Genomic DNA, 23,481 nt, shown 5'->3' with positions numbered 1-23,481 from the left:
TTTGAGAATAGTTACCTTGACACCCAGTGCTGTAGTTTCCTCACTTCATCAAAAGGCAGTCACCACCTATTTTGGAGTCATCTTTGCCATCTCTGGCAGAAAGGATGAGAGCCAGAGGACACCAATTTAAAGTGAATGGCAAAAGAACCAAAGATGGCATGAGGATAAACCTTTTTTAGACAGCGAGTGGTTTGGATCTGGAATGCACTGCCAGAGTGTGGTGGAGGCAGGTTCAATCACAGCTTCATGGGTGTGCAGTGGAGTTCTGTTAAAGCCTTCATTCCTCAGTACATCCATTATTGCCAACACTGTGTCTAATATTAAATTATCTAACTGGTGAATGAGTTTTGCCCTTCAAAGCTTTTTTTCCCCCAAAAGTATTAAATAAAGGATCGGCTTATAGTAGTTTCACAGTGTTCACATCCTCTATTAGTTAAGCTCTACATTACAAGCTTAACATAGAATATAGTTCCTGATGGCATTGCTCCCTGGATAACTGAACCCTGTAAACCCTTTGTGTGTAGGAATGTGTATAGGTGAATATAAGCACAAGATCTGGAGCTCTACTGGCAAACATATGAGAAATGCTAACTTTGGGCTTACCACTAAATATAAAGATGAAGTGATGACCATTCTTTTCCTAATAGGGTGATACACAGAAGAAAGTCAACTGGCTTGCCCATCTTGGAAATATGCTATCAGATGGGGGATTTTGAAAGACTTTGCTTGACAAAGATGAAGCAGCGACACCCGATAAAGTAGTTAAAACCCTATTGAAGAGGCCTTAAAATCCTATACAAGCAAAAGTGAAAATCTTTATATGCCCTTATTCTCCTGATCATCAACTATAGAGCATATACTTGGTCCCTTTTTTGGATACTAAGGGAATCAAGAAATATGGGGATAGAGCAGGAAAGTGGAATTGAATTGATCTTAATGATTGGTGGAGCAGGCTTGAGGGACTGCGTGGCCTACGCCTGCTCCTATCCCTTACATTCTTATGTTCTAACTGACACTGAATAGAACAAACTAAACAGGTTTGACACATGGCCCCAAAGTAAACTGAAGACTCTGAACTGGTTTGATTTAATGAGGAATGAGATTGGGAAAAACTGATCATCTACCAGTGAACTTCCAACTCAAAAGCTGTAAAGAAACAGTCTGAACAAATGACAGTAATGGATATTTCCATATTTAACACAAAATGCAACAAATCCTGAGGAAATGCATGATCAAAGAATTATAGAATGGTTACAGCACAGAAGGAGGCCATTCAGCGTGTCGTGTCTGTGCTGGCTCTCTGAAGGAGCAATTCACCGAGTGCCGCACCCCCCTGCCTTCTCCCCATAGACCTGCACATTCTTTCTTTCAGATTATAATCCAATTCTTTCGAGTGCCTTGATTGAACCTGCCTCTACCACAGTCCCAGGCAGTGCATCCCAACCACTCGCTGCATAAAAAAGTTTTTCCTCATGTCGCCATTGCTTCTTTTGCCAATTAACCTAAATCTGTGCCCTCTGGTTCTCGATCCTTTCACCAATGGGAACGGTTTCCCTCTATCTACTTTGTCCAGACCCCTCATGATTTTGAATACCTCTATCAAACCTTCTCTCAATCTTCTCTTCTCCAAGGAAAACAGTCCCAACTTCTCCACTCTATCTACATAAATTCTAAGGGGAGGACCCACCATCCATGGCTAACTAAAGAAGTTAAGGAAAGCATCAATCTTAAGGAAAAAGCATAATTGCAGAAAGATGACTGGCAGGTCAGATGATTGGTCAGAATATAAAGAGCAGCAGAGAATGACTAAAACGTTAATCAGGAGAAAGAAATTAGAGTATGAGAGGAAGCTAGGTAGAAATGTAAAAGATAGCAAGAGTTTCTACAGGTATTTAAAAAGGAAGAGTAAGTAAAGTGAGTGTTGGTCCTCTAGGGAGTGAGAATGGGGAGCTAATAGTAGATAATAAGGAAATGGCAGATGAAATGAACAAATATTTTGCTTCTGCCTTCACTATAGAAGATACAAAAAACATTCCAGTAATAGCTGTATATCAGGAGGTGGAAGGAAGAGAGGAACTTGGTGAAATTACAATCACCAGGGAAATGGTACTGAGCAAACTGATGGAGCTGCGGGCTGACAAGTCCCCTGGGTCCTGATGGACTTCATCCTAGGGTCGTAAAAGAGGTGGCTAATGAGGTAGTAGATGCATTGGTGTTAATTTTTCAAAATTCGCTGGATTCTGGAAAGGTTCCAGCAGACTGGAAAGTAGCAAATATAACCCCTCTATTCAAGGAGAGAGAAAACAAGTATCTGTAGGCCAGTTAGTTTGACGTCTGTCATGGGGAAGTTGTTAGAATCGATCATTAAGGAGGCTATAGCTGGGCACTTAGAAAAACTCAAGGTAATCGGAATAGTCAGCATGGTTTTGTGAAAGGGAAATCATGTTTAACCAATTTCTAAGAATTCTTTGAAGGAGTAACATGTGCTGTGGATAAAGGGGAGCCCATTGATATATTACACTTGGACTTCCAAAGGCATTTGACAAAGTGCCACATAAAAAGTTATTGTGCAAAGTAGGAGCTCATGGTGTAGAGGGTAACATATTAGCATGGATAGAAGATTGGCTGGCTGGCAGAAAACAGAGAATATGCTTAAAAGGGTCCTTTTCTGAGTGGCAGCATGTGACAAGTGGAGTCCCGCAGGAGTCTGTGCTGGGGCCTTAACTTTTATAATTTATATAAACGACTTAGATAAGGGGAGTGATGGCTTTGTAGCTAAATGTGCCGATGACACAAAGATACGTAGGAAAGTATGTTGTGAAGACATATGGAGGTTGCAGACCGATATAGATAGGTTGAGTGAGTGGGCAAAAATCTGGCAGATGAAGTATAATGTGGGAAAATGTGAAGTTGTTCACTTTGGCAGGAAGAATAAAAAAGCAGAGTATTACTTAAACAGAAAATGACTGCAGAACTCCAAGGTGCAGAGAGATCTAGATGTTCTAGTGCATGAGTTACAAAAAGTTAGTATACAGGTACAGCAAGAAATAAAGAAAGTTAATGGAATGCTATCCTTTATTACGAGAGGAATTAAAAATAAAAATAAGGATGTTATGCTTCTGTTATACAGGGCATTGGCGAGACCACATCTCGAATACTGTGTGCAGTTTTGGGTCTCCTTATTTAAGGAAGGATGTAAATGCGTTAGAGGTAGTTCAGAGGAGGTTTGCTAGATTGATACCTGGAATGAGCGTGGTTGTCTTATGAGGAAAGGTTGGACAGACTGGGCATGTTTTCGCCAGAGTTTAGAGAGTGAGGGGAGGCTTGATTGAAGTATATAAGATCCTGAACAGTCTTGACAAGGTGGATGTGGAAAGGTCATTTCCTCTTGTGGGGGAGTCCAGAATAGGGGGCACTGTTTTAAAATTAGGGATTGCCCTTTTAGGACAGAGATGAGGAGAAATTTTTTGTCATAGAGGGTTGTGCAACTTTGGAACTCTGCCTCAGAAGGTGGTGGAGGCAGGGTCATTGAATATTTTTAAGGCGGAGGTAGATAGATTCTTGTTCGGCAAGGGAATCAAAGACTATCTGGGGTAGATAGGAGTGTGGAATTTGAGACACAAACAGGTCAGCCATGATCTTATTGAATGGCGGAGCAGGCTCAAGGGCCGAATGGCCTACTTCTGCTCCTAACTCTTATGTCCGTTACTGAAGCCCCTCATCCCTGGAGCCATTCTCCTGAATCCTTTCTGCACTCTGACGCCTTCACATCCTTCCTAAAGCGTGGTGCCCAGAACTGGATGCAATACTGCAGTTGAGGCCGAACCAGTATTTATTACAAGTTTAACATAATTTCCTTGCTTTTGTACTCTATGCCCCTACTAATAAAGCCTAGGGTCTGTATGCTTTATTAACCACTCTCTCAACCTGCCCTGCCACCTTCAATGATTTATGCATGTATACACCCAGGTCCTTCTGCTCCTGCACCCCCTTTAGAATTGTACCCTTTATTTTATATTGTCTCTCCATGTTCATTCTACCAAAATGAATTATTTCACACTTCTGAGCATTAAATTTCAACTGCCACTTCTCTGCCCATTCTACCAACCTGTCTATGTCCTTTTGAAGTTCTACACTATCCTCCTCACAGTTCACAATACTTCCAAGTTTTGTATTGTCCGCAAATTTTGAAATTGTGCTCTGTATACCAAGGTCTAGGTCATTAAGCTAGATCAAAAGCAGGGGTCCCAACACTGACCCCTGGGGAACTCCACTATAAACCTTCACCTAGTCCGAAAAACAACCATTAACCATTACGCTCCGTTTCCTGGCACTCAGCCAATTTTGTATCCATGTTGCTACTGTCCCTTTTATTCCATGAGCTCTAACTGCTAACAAGCCTATTACGTGGCACTTTATCAAATGCCTTTTGGAAGTCCATGAACACCACATCAACCACATTACCCTCATCAACCCTGTTCCCTCATCAAAAAACTCAAGCAAGTTGGTTAAACACTATTTGCCCTTAACAAATTTGTGCTGGCTTTCCTTAATTAACTTAGTCTTGGATTATCGTTTCTCAAATCTTCCCCACTACCGAGTGTCTGAACTACCTCCTCTTTCACCATGACCTGCACAGCATCATCTTCCTTGGTAAAGAAAGATGCAAAGTATTCATGAAATACCTCAGCTATACTTTCTGCCTCCATGTGTAAATCCTCATTTTGGTCCCTATTCGGTTCCACTCCTCCTTTTATCACCTTTTTATTATTTATAAGTCTATAGATGACTTTTGGATTCCCTTTTATGTTAGCTGCCAGTCTCTTCTCATACTCCCTCTTTGCTTTTCTTATTTGCTTTTTCAATTCCCCTCTGAACCTTCTACATTCAGCCTGGTTCTCGGTTGTACTCTCCATCTGACATCTGTCATAAACACACTTTTTCTTCTTCATTTTAATTTCTATCTCTTTTCTTATCCAGGTAGCTCCGGATTTGTTTGCCCTACCTTTCCCCTTTGTGGGAATATACCTTGACTGTGCCTGAACTCTCTCTTCTTTAAAGGCAGCCCATTGTTCAGTTACAGTTTTGCCTGCCAACCTTTGATTCCAATTTATCTGAGTCAATTCCACTCTCACCCCATTGAAGTTGGCTTTCCCCCAGTTAATTATTCTTACTATGGATTGTTCCTTGTCATTTTCCATAGCCAACCTAAACCTTATGATACAATGATCACTGCCCCTAAATGTTCCCCTATTAACACTTGATCCACTCGGCCTACCGCATTCTCAAGAACCAGGTCTAGCAATGCCTCCTTTCTTGTTGGACTGGAAACAATACGGTAGAAAATTCTCCTGAACACACTCTAGGAACTCTTGCTCCTCTCTGCCCTATACTATCCCAGTGATACTATCTACTATCCCATGGGAAGGAGGAAGAAGAAAAGCACACACGTCTAAAGTGGAGATCATCAAGCTATCATCCAACAGCAAGGAGATAGTCAACCCCATTTCTGATGGCACTGACTGGGTTCATATAGCAGAATGTTACCCAAGTGACCAACTATGAATGAGCCGCATGGGTAAAATACTGCACATGGCATTTTGAGAGGGTATCATTTCATTAGTCACGTGACTTATACAGTTCACTTAGGTCATCACGTTTTTAAGCTTGTAACCTGTAGGTTATTGAGTTTAACTGTGCTCTGCATCTTGGGTCATCAACCAGATTGCTAAACATGCACAGCACAACAGCCTTATCCTTATTAATATCCTGCTCCACTGTCTAGACTTATCGTTCTTTTCCAGCATTATCTCAGCAACCTTTGCTTCCTATCTTTGCTCTCCCTTAACTAGCTCTTTACCCAGGAGCATCATTATGATTGAAAGATTGGATCTGCAATGATACAATTTAAACCAATTATGCCAACAGGCGCTGTTCTGCATGAAAACCAATTTGAAAACATCTCCATATTCTAACACAGCCTCATGTCAGTCTAGCAACAGACAGCAAATGGATCTAAAAATAATTTACAATAAAATAATGACATTTAAAACAAACAACAAAGTCGACTTACACAACAGCTCTGGGGTACGTCAGCCCCCACAGTCTGTTTCCAATTCCCAGGGCAGTAAGAATGGTTAAAACCACATCAACCTGAACCTTGACTGTAATCGGCATTTTCAGCAACCCAAGCATTTTTCCAACTGGTGGAGCTGGAAGAAAGATTAAGTATTGTAAAGATGAGCAGAAAATAACACTTTCGTTTTTATTCAGTTGGATAAAAACATCCATAGTAAAGCTTCCCTCAGGCAGAAGAATTTCAATCCATCAAGCCCACCTATCTATAGGACACCACTGCTACATTTCCAATAACAATGAATCCCAGCATTACTCTCATGATACTAAAAGACACTACAGACGAATAGTAAATCTATTCCACAAATGAACAAAAATGTAGAATTCCCAAGCAACAATATCTTAAGTCTGCCATAGCACCTAACTTCATGGTGCTCATGATGTATTTTTAAAAATGTATTCATCCACAGAATGTGGATGTCACAGCCAAATATTTTCTGCCCATCCTTAATTGCCCTCAAGGCAGCAGTGAAGATGGTGTGCACACACTGCTTTTCCACGAACACACTGCGCTTCCATAAGGAGTTCAGGACTTGGACCCAGTGGCAACATATCACCAAGTCAGGCACATCTGAATCCAATACTGAGCTCGATACTGGGAAGACTGTCCAATTTTATTCTTCCCATATCTTCCTGTAGCGGTTTGGTACGACTGTGTGGTTTGAAGGACCAGTTCACAGGACAGCTAAGACTCAACCACATAGAGTAACATACGGCACAGAAAGTGGCCATTCAGCCCATCGAGACCGGGTAAGGATGGCAGATTTCTTTCCCTAAAAGGACATTAGTGAACCAGATGGGTTTTTACAATAATTTGATTTCATGGTTAGAACTACTGATGTTAGCTTTTCAGTCCAGATTTATTTATACCACTAAATTCAAATTCACAAACTGCCATGAGGGAATTTGAAATCAGAGGGGGGGGGGGGGGTGGAGGAGATGGTCAGGGGCAAAGGGGGGATGGGATGGGGGCAAGGCGTCAAGGGGGGGGACAGGGGCAAGGCGTCAAGGGGGTGGACGGGGGCAAGGCGTCAAGGGGGGGGGGTCGGGAGCAAGGCGTCAAGGGGGGGCGGGGTCAAGGGGGGGGACGGGGGCAAGGCGTCAAAGGGGGGGGACGGGGGCAAGGCGTCAAAGGGGGGGGGACAGGGGCAAGGCGTCAAGGGGGGGGGACGGGAGCAAGGGGGGGGGACGGGGGCAAGGCGTCAAAGGGGGGGGGGACGGGGGCAAGGCGTCAAAGGGGGAGGGACGGGGGCAAGGCGGCAGGGGGGGGGGGGCAAGGCGTCAAAGGGGGGGGGGGGGACGGGAGCAAGGGGGGGGGGGACGGGGGCAAGGCGGCAGGGGGGGGGGGCAAGGCGGCGGGGGACAGGAAGAGCTGAGGGGCAGGAGGTTAGAGCCTCAGGGTCTGAACCCCCACTCACTCCCCCCTTATCCCGTAGGGGTTATTTTGATCCCCCCACCCTGGGGTTTGACCCCCAATCTCTTTCCCTGGAGGGAGGTCAATTTGACCCCAACCTGGGGTTCGACGCCCTTTTACCTCAGCTCCCGGTCCGCTTGCCGACACTTTGTTCTCCGCCCCCTTCACCTCATGACCCTCCCGCCTGTGTGTGTGTCTGGGCGGCCGATCCGCTCTCGGTCAGCCTCGGAGCCGGAAACCCAGCGGCTTCCCGCACTGTCTGAGCCGATGAGCGGACACCCGGGTCCCGGCGCCTCCCCGTGCGGCTTCGGCCTCAACCAGGAGCGCCAGGTGGCTGCGCGCTGACATCACCAGCAGCGTGTCGCCATGGCAACCGCCTCGCCCTCACGCACGGGAAATGCCCACTCCGACGTAAGGGGCGGTGCCGCGGCACGCACAATTTGCATATCTGTAGCAGCTGGGAAGATACAGCCAACTCCCCTTTCATGGTAATACCCTGGGAATAAGTGCAAATGGAAGAATCTTCATCGAGTGGAAGGCAGACAATTCATCAAAAAGGAACTTACATTTCTATAGCACCTTTCAACTCCTCAGGATGTCACAAAGCACTTTACAGCCGATGAAGTACTTTGTGAAGTGTCGTCACTGTTGTAAGAAACACGGCAACCAATTTTCTCACGGCAAGCTCCCACAAACAGCAATGAGATAAATGATGGGTTGGCTAAGGGATAAATATTGGCCATGTCATCAGGGAGATCGCACCTACTCACCTTTGAATAGTGCTGAGGGATCTTATCCATCCACCTGGGAGGCAGATGTTTATCCCCCTCATCCAACAGATGCTGCCAGACCTGCTGAGTATTTCTTGTTTTTATTTAAAATTTTTGTATTGGGCCAACGTAAGTCAGCAAACACAGGGGCAAGCTGAAGTTGTTGTCGCATATGATACGGACTAGAGAGTTTTGGATGAGCTGAAATTTATGGAGGGTGAAGGATAGGCAGCGGAACATTGAAATAGCCAAGATTGGATTGGACAAAAGTTTTGTTGTGTAAGGGTATCAAAGAATATGGAACAAAACCCAATAAATGGAGTCGAGGTACCGAACAACCATAATCTCACTGAATGGTCTGTTCCTATGTAAATGTGCTGAGGTAGGCCAGACATCGGTATTACGAAGGTGGGCAATGTTACAGAGGTGGATTCAGTGGCTTTTGTGATGGAGTGGCTATGAGGTTGGAAAGTCAGCTCAGCATTGAATAGTATGCCAAGATGTGAACAGCCTGGTTCAACAAGGGGAGATGGTGGCAGAGTGGTAGAGTCACCGGGCTAATCCAGAGGCCCAGGCTAATGCCCTGGGGGCACATTCAAATCCCACCATATCAGCTGGTGGAACTTAAATTGAATTTTAATTAACAAAAATCTGGAATTGAAAGCTAATATCAGTAACGGTACCACTAAACTATCGATTGTTGTAAAAACTCATCTGGTTCACTAATGCTCTTCAGGGAAGGAAATCTGCTGTCCTTCCCTGGTCTGGCCTACATGTAACTCCAGACTCACAGCAATGTGATTGACTCTTAACTGCCCTCTGAAATGGCCTTGCCAACCACTCAGTTCAAGGGCAATTAGGGATGGGTAACAAATGCTGGAGTGCCAGAGATGCCCACATTCCATAAAAAATAATTTTTTAAAAACCTGAGACAGTAGGCAGAATCAGTGACAGTGGTACCTAGTTCATGGTGGGACCAAAGATGATTGTTTCAGTTTACCCAATTTTTGATGGAAGGAAATTGTAGCTCATCCAAAACTGGGCATCAATCTGATAATTGAGGGAGTTGATGGAGGCGCAGAACTGGGTATCAGCTGACCCATGTCTTTGGATGATATCCGCAAAAATCACAGAATTGTTACAGTGCAGAAGGAAGCCATTCGGCCCATCATGTCTGCATCAGCTCCCCAAAAGAGCAATTCACTTAGTGCCATTCCCCTGCCTTCTCCCCGTAACCCTGCATTCTTCCTTTTCAGATAACTGTCTAATTTCCTTTTGAATGCCTCAATTGAACCTGCCTGCACCACACTCTTGGGCAGCGCATTCCAGACCCTAACCACTCACTGCGTGAAAAAGTATTTCATGTCGCTTTTGCTTCTCTTACCCATTACTTTAAATCTGTGCTCTCTCATTCTCGATCCTTTCACGAGTGGGAACAGTTTCTACTCTGTCTAGGTCCTTCATGATTTTGAACACCTCCATCAAATCACTTCTCAGTCTTCTCCTCCAAGGAAAACAGTCCCAACTTCTCCGATCTATCTTCATAACCGAAGTTCTTCATCCCTGGAACCATTCTTGTGAAATTTTTCTGCACTCTCTCCAATGTCCTCACATCTTTCTTAAAACGTGGTGCCCAGAACTGGACACAATACTCCAGCTGAGGCCAAACTAGTGTCTTATACAAGTTCAACATAACCTCCTTGCTCTTGTACTCTATGCCCCTATTAATAAAGCACAGGATACTGTATACTTTATTAACCACACTCTCAACCTATCCTGCCACCTTCAATAACTTATGCACGTATACACCCAGGTCCCTCTGCTCCTGTACCCACTTTGGAATTGTACCCTTTATTTTATATCGTCTCTCCTTGTTCTTCCTACCAAAATGAACCACTTCACATTTCTCTGCATTGAACTTCACCTGCCACCTATCCACCCATTCCACCAACTTGTCTATGTCCTTTTGCAGTTCTACATCATCCTCCTCAGTTCATAATGCTTCCAAGTTTTGTATCATCCGCAAACTTTGAAACTGCCCTGTACATCAAGATCTAGTTCATTAATATATCTCAGGAAAAACAAGAGTCCCAACACTGATCCCTGGGGAACTCTACTACAAACGTTCTTGCAGCCCAAAAAACATCCATTAACCACTACTCTTTGTTTCCTGTCACTCAGCCAATTCCGTATCCATGTTGCTACCATCCCTTTTATTCCATGGGCTTTAACTTTGCTCAAGTCTGTTGTGTGGCACTGAATCAAATGCCTTTTGAAAGTCCATGTACACCACATCAACAGCATTGCTCTCATCAATCCTCTCTGTTACCTCCTCAAAAAAACTCCAGTAAGTTAGCCAAACATGATTTTCCCTTAGAAAATCCATGCTGGCTTTCTTTAATTAACCTGCATTTGTCCATGTGACTATTAATTTTGTCCCAAATTATTGTTTCTAGAAGTTTCCCCACCACCAAAGTTAAAATCTGGCCCTAGTGCTTTATCCACTACTGACAGTCTAAGACATCCTGCTGATCAATTTTAAACCCTTCTAGTGTCTGAATTTCCTCCTTTTTCACCATTGCCTGGATTGCATCTTCTTCATTGGTAAAGGCAGATGCAAACTATTCATTTAATACCTCAGCTATGCCTTCTGCCTCCATGCGTAAATCCCCTTTATGGTCCCTAATCGGCTCAACTATGTCTAGAGAAAACTTAGGCATTCCCTTTAATGTTGGCTGCCAGTCTCTTCATATTCTCTTTGCTTCTCGTATTTGCTTTTTCACTTCCCCTCTGGACGTTCTATATTCAGCCTGGTTCTCAGTAGTAATTTCTACCTGGCATAGACATAGAGAGATGCAGCACTGAAACAGGCCCTTCGGCCCACCGAGTCTGTGCTGACCAGTAACCACCCATTTATACTAACCCTACATTAATCCCATAATCCCTACCACCTCCCCACCATTCTCCTACCACCTATCTACACTAGGGGCAATTTACAATGGCCAATTTACCTATCAACCCGCAAGTCTTTGGCTGTGGGAGGAAACCAGAGTACCTGGCGGAAACCCACACGGTCACAGGGAGAACTTGCAAACTCCGCACAGGCAGTACCCAGAACTGAACCCGGGTCGCTAGAGCTGTGAGGCTGCGGTGCTAACCACTGCGCCGCTAGCCAATGTTCCACCGTGCCGCATCTGTCATAAGAACATTTTTTCTTCTTAATCTTAATCTCTATCTCTTTTGTCGTCGAGGGAGCTCTGGATTTGTTTGCCCTACCTTTCCCCTTCGAGAAGCAGCATTTAGATAAGGAAGAACAGGAGAAATCCCTTGGGAGATTCCAGAGATAACAGTGTGAGGTGAAAAGGAGAAGCCTTTGTAGGAGATCTATAGTCCATGACTGGCTAGGTAAGAATGGAACCAAGTGAGAGCAGTCCAACTGAACTGGATAACAGTGGTGATGTGTTGATGGAGGATCTTGTGGTCAACTGTATCAAAGGATTCAGAGGAATCAAGGAGGAATAATTCACCACTATCACAGTTACAAAGGATATCATTTGAGATGTTGATTAGGACCATTTCAGTACTGTGGCACTCCAAGCTTCATCTCCATTTATGGATGTTTAAATCTGGCCTTTGATTGTAACAGTCCCTGTTATCTTGGCTATCTATTTAGTTCACAACTTTTGTAAGCTTTTAATAAAAATTTGTCAGCTGCAATTCCAAGTATTTTTCCATAATTGGATTCAGTAGCACTAAGTAAAAGTTTACACTGCAAAATAAATATTTCATTGCTCATTTGCCTCCATTTACAGCATGCTTTTGCTTCGGTGTGCCAGAATTTGATATGGAGTGGACAGATGTGATCTTGCACGGTCCAATACAAACGTTATCTGTTCACGTTGAAGTGGAATTTAAAAACTCAGATGTTTTGGGACAGGCAACCCATCGTCGGTTGCATTTACTGTTGGCACATAGGCAGCTTAACAAGAACAGGAAAGACACAGCAATGCTACTGAAGTGGAGGAGTTTCTGGAGGATGTGTGGCTGGCAGGAGTGGACGGTTGGTGGTCTTGCGTCTGAACAGACAAATGACAGCCTGTACTTTGTTGACACGGCAAACAAAAAGATCTGCTCCATCGTGAAGGAAAATTGAAGTTTCTGTAGATTGATCTAATTCTATTCATGTCAATGTCATGAAAGCATTCATTCTGTCCTATTGTGCCATATTTAATCTCAGTGTCAAAAGCTGGCCATTGTATCAAAAGTAATCCTGCCTTCTCCTGCCCAGCTCATTACAAAAGGGACAATCTGCAGTACAAAAGACTTTCACAGCAAAATGCAATTGCCATGATAGGCAATGCAGATCTAATTTTAAAATTACCTACTAATCTTCAATATGGCCATACATCTTTGAATGTAGTTTATTCCCAGATAAGTCTAAGATTTAAACACATCCCATATCTTCTAATCCTTCTTCTGCACAGGATACAAAAGGAAAAAAAGTCATCTCAAAAGTTATCCATATTTGGTAGGAGGTAGTCCATTGATGACATGGTTTAGTATTAGTATTGCACCTTAGCTCTGTTGAAGATAAGGAAAAAACCAAGTTGACACAACCAGGTAAACAAAACACAAATAACATAAGAAATAGGAACAGGAATAGACCTTACAGCTCTTCAAGTCCCCAAGAACCACCAGACAGGTAAAGAGGAAGTTTCATCTGTGGAAAGTACATACATATAGCTCAAGGAATGAAGGCAGCAATATAAACAGGCACAAGGATTGAAAACTTGAGGACACAGATTTAAAGTGATTGACAAAAGCAGCAATGGCAACATGAGGAAAAACCTTTTTACGCAGCAAGTGGTTAGGATCTGGAATGCACTGCTTGAGTGTGTGATGGAGGCAGATTCAATCATGGCTTTCGAAAGGGAATTGGTTAATTATCTGAAGCGAAAAAATTTGCAGGGCTATGGGGAAAGAAATGCGAGTGGGGTCAGCTGAGTTGCTCTTGCAGAGAGCTGATACAGATATAACGAGCTAAATGGCTGCCTTCTGTGCTGTAGCCCTTTATGATTCTACCTAGCGTTCTCGAAATTAGGCTCAAGAAAGATCCTCTTCCTATGGCCCAATGTTCAACTTTCCTTGGAGGCTCTTAAAATACCTGAATAGAGAGCAAACAAGAGATAGGTAGGTTTACCTATTCAAGAAAGAGAGTGAACTTGCATTTATATACCTCAGGGAATCCCAAAGCACTTTACAACCAATGAAGTGTAGTCACTGATTTAATGTAGGAAACTATGAATAGAGCTATACTTGATTAATGGGTTTAATTAAAGATTTGTTATGGAACAAAATAAAGTTGGGCACCGTTCTTTAGGAAGGATGTGAAGGCGTTAGAGAGAGTGCAGAAAAGATTTACGAGAATGGTTCCAGGGATGAGGGACTTCAATTACAGGGATAGATTGGAGAAGCTGGGCTTGTTATCTTTGGAGAACAGAAGGTTTAGAGGAGATAGCAATGTTCAAAATCATGAGGGGTCAAGACAGAGTAGATAGAGAGAAACTGTTTCCATTGGCAGAAGGGTCAAGGACCAAAGAACACAGATTTAAGGTGACTGGAAAAAAAAGCCAATGGCAAGAGGAAAAACGTTTTTACACAGAGTGGTTAGGATTTGGAATGGACTCCCTGAGAATGTGGTGGAGGCAGATTCAATCTCGACTTTCAACAGGGAATTGGATAAGCACCTGAAGAAAATTTGCATGGTTATGGGGAAAGGGCAGGAAGAGTGGGACTAGCTGAGTTGCTCTTGCAGAAAGTTGGCATGGACTCAAAAGACTGAGTGCTCTCCTGTGTTGTAACCATTCTGTTAATTGTCAAATGCCCTACTTCTCTGCTTCAGAAATTGTCTAAACGTCCTCCTCTGCCCCCAAAATCAATGGCAGAGCCATCATAGCCCTGCTTTCTGAAATTTTGTACCCAAACCCCTCAGCTTTACTTCAACTCTTTCCTCTTCTTCAAAAGCTTCCCTGAAATAGAGCTTACTGTTCATCTCTTCCCCCAACCCGTTCTTGAGGTGCCGTGTAACATTTGACCAAGTTATAGACATTGCATAAATGTCTGCATCAAATTGAATGCACCCATTAAACACAAGTCATCTTTCTGAACTTAAAAGGACTGCACCTGATATGAATGATTGTTACCATTTTAATCAAACACACTGGAAGGAAAAAAGATAACACTTTATTTGGTCATGTGAAAAAAGCATCAGCTGCTTTATTTAAATAAACCAGATCCTTTCATATGGAAAGAGCTATTACAAATCACATATTTGAAAGGATAAACAATAGGTACTGAACTGTAAACCAGAGGCCAGCACACACCCAACCAGTTCAAGCCTCATTAATAAATAACTCCTCAGTGTACACAACATATCCATTGTCTGTCCTTTCAAATATCAAATCTACACGAAAAAACAAGAATAGATAAGGCCAAAAGACTAATATGCACGTTTCTGGTTATAAACAAACAAAAAATTATCATGGTAAATGTTTATAAAGTAACTCTTTCAGAGCTTCTAAATCTTCTTGGAATAGAAGTCGAACTTTATATTAAAAAAAATCATATAAAAGGATGTAGGGTTGGGGGTCAGAACATTCGCAAGATATATATTCAAAAATACACCAGGAAAGCATAGAGGACGTGAAAATGTCTCTGCTCCCCATCCCATAACAGGTTTTGATATGGATTTGATTAATCTAGTACTAAACATAAAAGGCATCAACTATAATACACTCCTCCCTCTCAGGCTGAACACATTTCTTTGACAACAAAATAAAAACTCATTCAACTAACAAAGGTAAGATGTTCAGCACCACAATAAGGTATGACAATGTTGAAAGTAGACCTGCATTAATTAAAATCATGCTGAATATGTGCATTGCCAAGAATTTAACAGTAAAACCCAGGCAGCATGAGGAAATGACTTCCTAGAATCGCAGAAACTGGACTCTGAAAACATCCCTGGATGGGTTTTTGCTTCAAATTGGAAACTACCACACCATCGCTGCCTGCAAATAACTTCTTTGTTAATTGAACCACTGTACATTATAAAATCAAAACTACAATTAAAAACATGTCAATAACTACATAATGCTGTACAATAAGTCACACGCTTGAGAGCAAGGAACTCAATCCAACATTTTGCAAGAGATTCTTTAAGGGAGATACAAGTCAACAGATTCTGAAAACGTGCACAGGTCTTTTGGCCCCACCATTACACAGAGTTGTCAGACAATATATAAATAATTGATCACTGTGAAACATACCCTTTGCTGGCATATTTCTGCACATCAGTACATATTAAATAATGTAGTGTTCAGAAGAGACCATTGATTCGGAGGAAGAACTCATCAGTGGGACAGTTTCACTGATTACATGAGCGTTTTGAGCAATGCATTACGGAGATATCTATTTTATAGCAAAACCATTGCCCTTTAAAGAGGGATTTTTTTTTTAAACTGTGAAAGGAATCTGTTGTCTTTAATTTAATCTGCCCGCCATGTTGAATCTGGGGTGAATTATTCCTGCTTAAACAAAGAAGTGAGGAGCAAGCCACAGGTTCCCTGCCTATAATAATGCCAGACAGAAGCACAAGACAGTTGGGGGCTGCACAGAGCGGAAAGAGAATTGCCCACCTGTTGGCTTGGTTGCACAACACAATCATACAAGGTGGTGATTAGGTTTTCAGTGGCAGAAGTTCAGAGACTAGGTCTCAAAGTATGGTATCACAGATCTGTTCATAGTACAAGAAAATAAACCTGTGTAACATCCTTGAACTTGTGGAAAACACCAAATTAAAAAGAAATGGGTTAAAACGCCAACGGCACACAACAGAAAACCAGACAACCAAATGGATGGCCACGGATCGAAGTTTCAGAGCTGCCTGTCACTTACTTTCTTGGGAATGCACTTCAAATACACATCGTTCCGCTTCTTGGCGAGGAGGGGAACAGAAAAAAAAACAAATTGCCGCACTCAGATTACAAGCGCATCTTGTATCAGCTGAACATAGAGTTTTACCGAAGTCATCATGCAGAGCTTTAGCATCTCAGAGCACCTTACGATCCATTAGCACGTCCCCTTTCCCCATTAAAACTTGGAATTCCAACAAAATGTTTTGCGAGAACACAGTTGACGCACTTTCCACCCAAGCTCTCATTTAGCTGCACAGGTGAAGAGCACCATGATGCATTGCTACTCTCTGAAGTTACAAAAAAAAACAAGACGAAGACAGTCCCATTGTTCAGGCTGTGCTCTTGTACCTCTATTGAAACACAGGTACCTTTGTGGAGAATCAAACATGCTGATTAACAAATACCTGTTGATGAGTGATTTACAGGGTATAATTTTACAAAAGAGTGTCAAAAGCTCAGGTTCCTTGGTGATTTCTCTACCCCCAATTCCAAATGTTAAGTGACTATTTTTTGCTGTTGCTTGCATAGTCAATTTCAAAGAAAATACTGAGTCGCTGTTCTAACAAAGCTGATGGACTTCTTTCATTTAAAAGTTATTGTAAAATCCTGGTCCCTCTAGTTACCTGCGCCTGAGTACTGATTAAGTGTGGCAGGATTAATTTCAGTATGTGATTATCAAGGTAAATGAACTCATTGGAAAAAAGGTATTAAAATTTTAGGTTCCAAAAATAGCATCCACATGGACAAGCTAGAGTTCTAATAGATATGTGCATTGACACTGAATGCAAGGTTTGCTGAAATAGGGAAAGGACAAAAGAAACTCCATTCCACTCCTCCTCTCACAACCAAGAAAAGCTCAATGTCAAAATGATACTTGTAACAGAAGTCCAGTCACTTGGGTTCAAAACTGAAAGGCTTTAAAGCTTTTCCACGTTTCTCTTTTTGGACTCTACCAATCACATGATTCAATGTCCCATATCTGACCCTCTCCCCAATTCTCCATCTAATTACATACGAGTAGAAAACTCCAAATCCATCATCTGCAGACTGTACTTAAGTGACCCTCAGAGCCAGTTTTGTGAAACATTGACATATACTGTTGGATTCCTTACCAATGCACCCATCAACGTTCTGAGACACTAAGGCTATTCTATACTATTAAGATGTTGCGATGGATTTTCTTCATTAGTCCTCAGTTAAGATCAAGGACTACTGCAAAATGACAGCTCAGATCTCACAGGATGATTTTAGTGATGCTCACCGATTAAGTCCTGTTATATTACTTTCCAAATTTTATAACTATAATCAAATATATAAAAATTATAATTCATCACAACACTGAAAAAAATATAATGAATTGGTAGCTCCCATTGCAGTAAAAATGTTAACAGTTCTGCCAACCTATGTCATACCTACTGTCTACGCCATGTTCAGCCTAACAACTTGGACCAATTCTGCGTCTGGATCAGTTCCAAGTTTGCACACTTGAAAACAAGGGACTCAGTTAAGTTTGGAGGACATCAGCAGCTGTGCAGTGTGAAAGAACCATGCCGTGTGTGTGCTAGCATACCTTGGAGATCTTTCTCCTGACAGATAACTTTTCAGCAGAGACAATGGTCTGGGTTCATTACCATCAGCTTAAGAGCAGTACGCTGGATCAATTCATTGGCAGCAAGAATGTTACCGAAGTGGCCCCTGACCAGAGTTACACCACAGGCAGGGGACAGATGGAATGTGCCACACATATCAAGTTCAATATTATCATATAGTCACAGTGCGAACTCCAACCCAGCAACGCTGTCAAACAGTCCAGCTTGTACCAACATAGTTAATGGTTGCAAATAAGCTGAATTAAATCCTCCCCACCGCATCTGACCTTCACAACAGTGGGCAAATGTCAACATAGGTCATTTAGCGGATTGTCCATTGTGGAACTTAAATCCTAGGATTCCAAATCACATTTGACATCGAATTCAGTGCCTTACAGACAAATGGAGGACAAAATTCATGTTGCACGTGCGCTAGAGAACTATGTACAGTAGAGTGTAGAAATCTAAATACCAAAGATAAGGATAGTTCACCCTTAACAGGACTATCTGTAGTAGCCCATTAATACTGATGTTAAAGTCGCTAAGTTATTGCAGGTGCCCAGAACTACATATGCACATTTATTTATTGTATTTATCCACATGCACTATACAGGTCATGACTGAAAAGCATGGTACTACCTTTAACAAATGAGTATCTATTCCTTATTTGGTGCCATGCTCCTCCAGGAAAGGATTCTCACTTTGCAAAGTCTCTCTTCTCAAGGTGTAGCAGTCACAGAAACCATTGTGCTGGATTCAAACCATTTATATTTTGCACTTTTAAGAAAATATGTGAGCTCACTGCTGACTTAAAATGGTTTAATTGTCTATCCTGGAAATACAGCCACATAACACATTCTCAACTGTTGTGGGCAAAGTGTACTGCCTGAAGTAAAGTCTACACAGTCAACAAACTCTGGGGATAGATGACAAATTTCCAGAGTCGTAGTCTAGCAACATTTGGAAATAATTTAGAAAAAATCTCTGCTACTTGTCCATGAAAAAATAAGTACTATTGATATTTTGTGTTGATACAGCACCTCAATGGTATAACCTTAATTCCACACGTGTCACTTACTGTGTAAATGAACAGCAAAACACTATGCAATGAAATAATCAAATTGTTAAAACTTCCATTTCTCAAAGTTAAAATTTTACTCTAACTGTAATTTAATACTGTTTAATATTGTGCTGCAGTCTTGAACATGTCCAAAATGTGACACTTTCCAAAACTGCTATTGTGGAAGTTTCACCCATCAGTAATTATGAAATTTGCAAGTTGAAATGCACTTGATTGTGATCATCCTTACTTTCAGTACAATGAGCCCAAAACAAATATGAATGGATTATCGAGCAACAATGTACAGCTGTGTCTACCTGTGTGGATGCCATAGAAATATATTACATGTTCCATCATATTTCTGATTTTTGTCCCCTATTCACAAAGTAACCGGTCACTCGAAGTTAGGTGATGTATCATGTTGTGATACAGTGACAGCAGGTGCACCATACTGCAGAGGAAAGGAAAACAGCACAACATGCCAACAGTTGGAACTCAATACAACTGTTCTACAGCCAGCCTGCGTCATTTCAAAAGGACACTCTCTTGCCTAAGTGGGGTGGAAATCCTGAATTCAACTGTGGCTATCAAATTAAGAGTTATTCTCGAATGAGAAGTACAAAACCCGCCAGAGTTCGCATTACCTTGCATTGGTATCTGTTTTACTCTCTGCGTTGTCAAGACTGAGCAGCAAATGAAACATCAATTTAAAAAAAAAAAAAATGAAGTCTTAGCATTCCGGAAATCCCGAGTCCTTTCTGATTTTTATATATAGATATATATCATTTTTTTTAAACTGCAGGGGATCTTTATGCTTCCCCATATTCCACTTTAATGCCATGGTGCTCAACCGGTCCAGTTCAAACAGCTCTCTCCTGTGTCACAGCCTCGCTGGCTGGGTCCTGAATATTCGGTACATTTAAGGTTGGGCTTTCTTCTCCGTGATCAGCAATAGCAGTGCCTGGTTCTATTTTCTGGCCAAGGTTAGCAAGCTTCCCCTGCTGATGCTGTTCAAAGAACTTCTGGGTCAACTGTAGTACCTCTGCCCTCTGTTTAGCCTTTGAAAATAAATTTAGGAGACTTTTAGTATTACTATTATAAAGATGTCCAGCTCACAATTGGATTGACGGGGATATGGCTCTGAACCAGGATTTTTCCCTTTGGAATCACGCATTCTTATATCTGGTCATTTTACACAATGCCAAGTGAAGATACAAGGTAATTCTTTCGTTTCACAGTAGTTTAAAAGATGATTATAACTTACTCTAGTCTGTTCAATTAGAGGATTCTCATCTTACCAGAGCTGAATGTGGGTGGTTTTATTCTGCAGCCTGTAAGTGAGAACAATCTTGGGAGGACATTATTTTAATTTAATTTGGTAGGCTGTTCCCCAATTTCTACAACATGACTAGGGAATACTAAGTCTTTCCTCCTCCCACCCCAATGAACTGTGCCCCTCACCCAAATTTCCAGTCATGAAGCTTAGTAACTCAAGCTTTAAGTTAAGTGTTCCTGCATCAGAAAGAAACTAATTTCACACAGAAATATTTGTCATGCTCCATTTACCACATTCACACATTCTGCATGCAGCAGCATTCAAATCACACAATTCAGTGTAGCAGCTGTGACATGCAAACATTTGTCTGGTGGGGAGGGAGGCACGGCTGAAGTCAGCAGAAGCATGAGAAAAGGCTCAATGTTGAGAAAGTGGAGATGGGGTGGGAAACAAAACGAGCGCCCTGGAGTCTTTGTAATATTTACATTTGCTCACCTTGAGATCCTCTTCTCCCCTTTCAGAGTTGCAAGCTCGAATTGTCGGTGCTGAATTCTCTCGACCAGAGCTGTGCATTCGAGGTGGGCGTACTGTGATGGGAGATGCAATGGTGCCCTTGTTCATTTGCATTACGGGGCGCTGAATTGGAGTAGGATAGGTTCCAACATTGGGAGGCCTCATATGCATGATCATGTTGCCTTGGGGTGGGGGTGGCATCTGAGTAAATTGAGGGGGGGTGGGGAAGGAAAACAAAAATTAAATCTTTTCAGTAGTTAAAGCTAGATAGTAACAGTTTATGCGATCCACATTTGTATTTCTAAAAATAAAATGTAATTGTCTTGCTGTTTACAAATAAAATATAAACTCTATAGTCGATACTGATGGACGTTAACAATCTATCTGTATGGATACAACCAAATAAGCTATTCCACACGCCTTGTTTATGCTGGATCTCGAGGAAGTTATCCACTTAGTCCCATTGCCTGCCCTTTCCCCATAAACCATTCATTTTTTTCAAATATTTATCCATTTCCCCTTCTGCTTCCACCACCCTTTCAGGAAGTGCATTCAGATCGCAAAAGCTCATGGTGCAAAAAAAAAATTCCTGTCACCTCTGGTTCTTTTGCCAACCACCATACATTTGCCACCTCTGGTTACTGACCCTTCTACCACTGGAAAGAGTTTCTCCTTAATTACTCTATCAAAACTCATGATTTTAAACACCTCTATTAAGCCTCCCTTAATCTTCTCTGCTTTCAGGAGAACCTCAGCTTTTCCAAATCCCTCGCTCTTGGCACCATTCTAGTAAACCTCTCCAAGGCTTTGACCCCTTCTTAAAGTGTGGTGACTTGTCACATATTGAGTTGCCTCGTTTAAATTTAGATTCCTCTACTCAAAAGAACTCCAACCTTACCTTTTCCTTGATTTCTTGTGGGAATGTGAATCCTTGCACATTAGAAACTTTTCCGTTGTTTGTCTGCGGTCTTATCTACCACTTTTCCCCCTATTTATCTGGGCCAGCTTTCTTTTTGCCCTTGTTAATAACAGCTTTTTACAGTCAGGTACCTTTACCACTGATTAATCCCTCTTCTTTCCAATTCTATGCTTAACCTAATTACACGATAGATGTCATTTCCTACCTGTTTCCCTAGCTTTATCTATTTGACTCATTTCACTTCCAAGAATGACTTTGAGCATTGTCTCCTTTGTTGGACCACAGAGTCTAGCAATCAAGCAAACAGCCCTGGAGACACGAGAAACTTTGTCACTTCCAATATTTTTACCATGGTTTAGCTTTGGATAATTAAAATCACCCATTGTTTCAACATGTTTCTCTAAAATGTCTACAGATCTTTCCGTCTCATCTCCTTCCATTGTTTAGCAGCCTATAATACACTCTCAACAGCGTTACAATTATAGAACAGAAAAGAAACAGTAACAAAACAGACTTAGCATTTTCACCGCCTCCTTACACTCTCGTGCTGTAACAGATTCTTTGCTTAATACTGTTACCCTATTTCCCTTAATTTCCATTCTATCCCTGCAATGAGGACTGTTAGCTCAGTTCTGCCCTGAGCTTCATCTCCAGTAATACCTTTACATCATACACCTGTAGCAATCTGTGCCTCCAGTTCACCAATTTTATTTATTTTGTGCATTTGATGCTGTAAGTTTTATATTTTTACGGTCAATTCAAACTGCCACCCATGGGTACAATCACAAACCTGCTGGGCATAGTGGCCCTGGATGGCTCCTGGCATATTCAGGCCCATTGTGTTAGCAGCTGGTCCAGCTCCAGATGTTTTCCCACTTGGGCTTGTACAACTGGGTCTAAAATGAAGCACAATGTTAAGTGGAACTATAACACATGAGAGCTCATTTCACATATGGCTGACAGTTCTGAGCCTTTACCACCTTTGTTAAATTCTATTACAGATTATGTGTAAGACAGCTGGTTTATAAATGTGTTAACCTAATCAGCTCTTCACTTGGTCAAATTACAATATCTTCAGTCTTATCATTGGCCAATTGCTCTCTCCCCTTAATGATACTAAACTCAAAGACAGTCTGTGTCTTTTCCACATTTGGATACCAGCATCTGAATAACCATCCCATGAATATGTGCAGACTCAGGACTTGAACAAGTCAGTGGCATACTATAATGAAGATTCATCACTCCAGGTAGTCATTAGCAAGGTTCAAATGCATCTCTTTTCTTTTTCCACAGACCTTCAGTTCACTTTAACTCTTATGTAGGGAAACATTATTTGACCTTGGCTTCACTGCATACATTAATAAAACATTGCTCATCTTTATATAAGCATTAAATCTTGTAAGAACTTATTTAAATCATGACCCTCTTTGAAAAACAAATTTGCACTGCATTTAAAAAGAAACACAAAAATTCCCCTCTCAACATTATAGGAAAGTCTATTACCTGAAGAGGTTTGGGACAGGACCTCCAGACATGCCAGAGGAAACCTGTTTGTTGTCTGCAAACTGAAATGCTTTAAGGTCCATTTGGGGAATCTAAAAAAAAGACATTTAAAAGACTTTGAAATTATGCTAACTTTTATTTTTGGCTACATGTTTACATAAATATATCGCGCTGTAGCTTTGGTAATTCAAAATCATACAAGACTGCAATTTAGTCCATTGTGCTTGTGCTGTACCAGTGCTAGCTCAATACTAGAGAAATATACTCTTTTGCTCTCTGCCTGTAACCTTTAATCATTTTTAAGCATTTATTTTAATTTCTTCTTA

The 23,481-nt window shown here is 41.7% G+C and overlaps 2 protein-coding genes across 8 annotated transcripts in view; both read right to left on the bottom strand.

Moving 5' to 3' along the window:
* pomt1 (protein-O-mannosyltransferase 1) overlaps positions 1 to 7,907 on the bottom strand; it is a 42,857-nt gene extending 34,950 nt beyond the window's left edge. Inside the window, exons 1-2 of one of the 4 annotated variants that reach the window (XM_068012150.1) lie at positions 7,670 to 7,907; positions 6,074 to 6,212 (exon numbers count right to left, since the gene is read on the bottom strand). In XM_068012150.1, the coding sequence (XP_067868251.1) occupies positions 6,074 to 6,195 (122 nt within the window). In that variant the 5' untranslated portion in view covers positions 6,196 to 6,212; positions 7,670 to 7,907. Of the gene's footprint in view, positions 1 to 15; positions 6,054 to 6,073; positions 6,213 to 7,669 lie in introns of those variants that run through there. The other 3 variants (XM_068012152.1, XM_068012154.1, XM_068012153.1) reach the window with 3 other exon arrangements.
* A 10,543-nt stretch (positions 7,908 to 18,450) lies between these two features.
* Positions 18,451 to 23,481, bottom strand: part of prrc2b (proline-rich coiled-coil 2B) — a 79,748-nt gene continuing 74,717 nt past the window's right edge. For 3 of the 4 annotated variants that reach the window (XM_068012146.1, XM_068012148.1, XM_068012147.1), the window contains 4 exons: positions 23,156 to 23,247; positions 22,443 to 22,548; positions 20,716 to 20,934; positions 18,451 to 20,002 (listed from right to left, as the gene is read on the bottom strand). In XM_068012146.1, the coding sequence (XP_067868247.1) occupies positions 19,805 to 20,002; positions 20,716 to 20,934; positions 22,443 to 22,548; positions 23,156 to 23,247 (615 nt within the window). In that variant the 3' untranslated portion in view covers positions 18,451 to 19,804. Of the gene's footprint in view, positions 20,003 to 20,705; positions 20,935 to 22,442; positions 22,549 to 23,155; positions 23,248 to 23,481 lie in introns of all 4 variants that reach the window. The other variant, XM_068012149.1, reaches the window with a different exon arrangement.

The sequence above is a fragment of the Heterodontus francisci genome, chromosome 32 (assembly GCF_036365525.1).
Source record: "Heterodontus francisci isolate sHetFra1 chromosome 32, sHetFra1.hap1, whole genome shotgun sequence".
In the NCBI taxonomy this organism is placed as follows: domain Eukaryota; kingdom Metazoa; phylum Chordata; class Chondrichthyes; order Heterodontiformes; family Heterodontidae; genus Heterodontus; species Heterodontus francisci.
The sequence above is the reverse complement of the archived record's forward strand: the minus strand, read 5'-3'. Positions and strand labels throughout refer to the sequence as shown.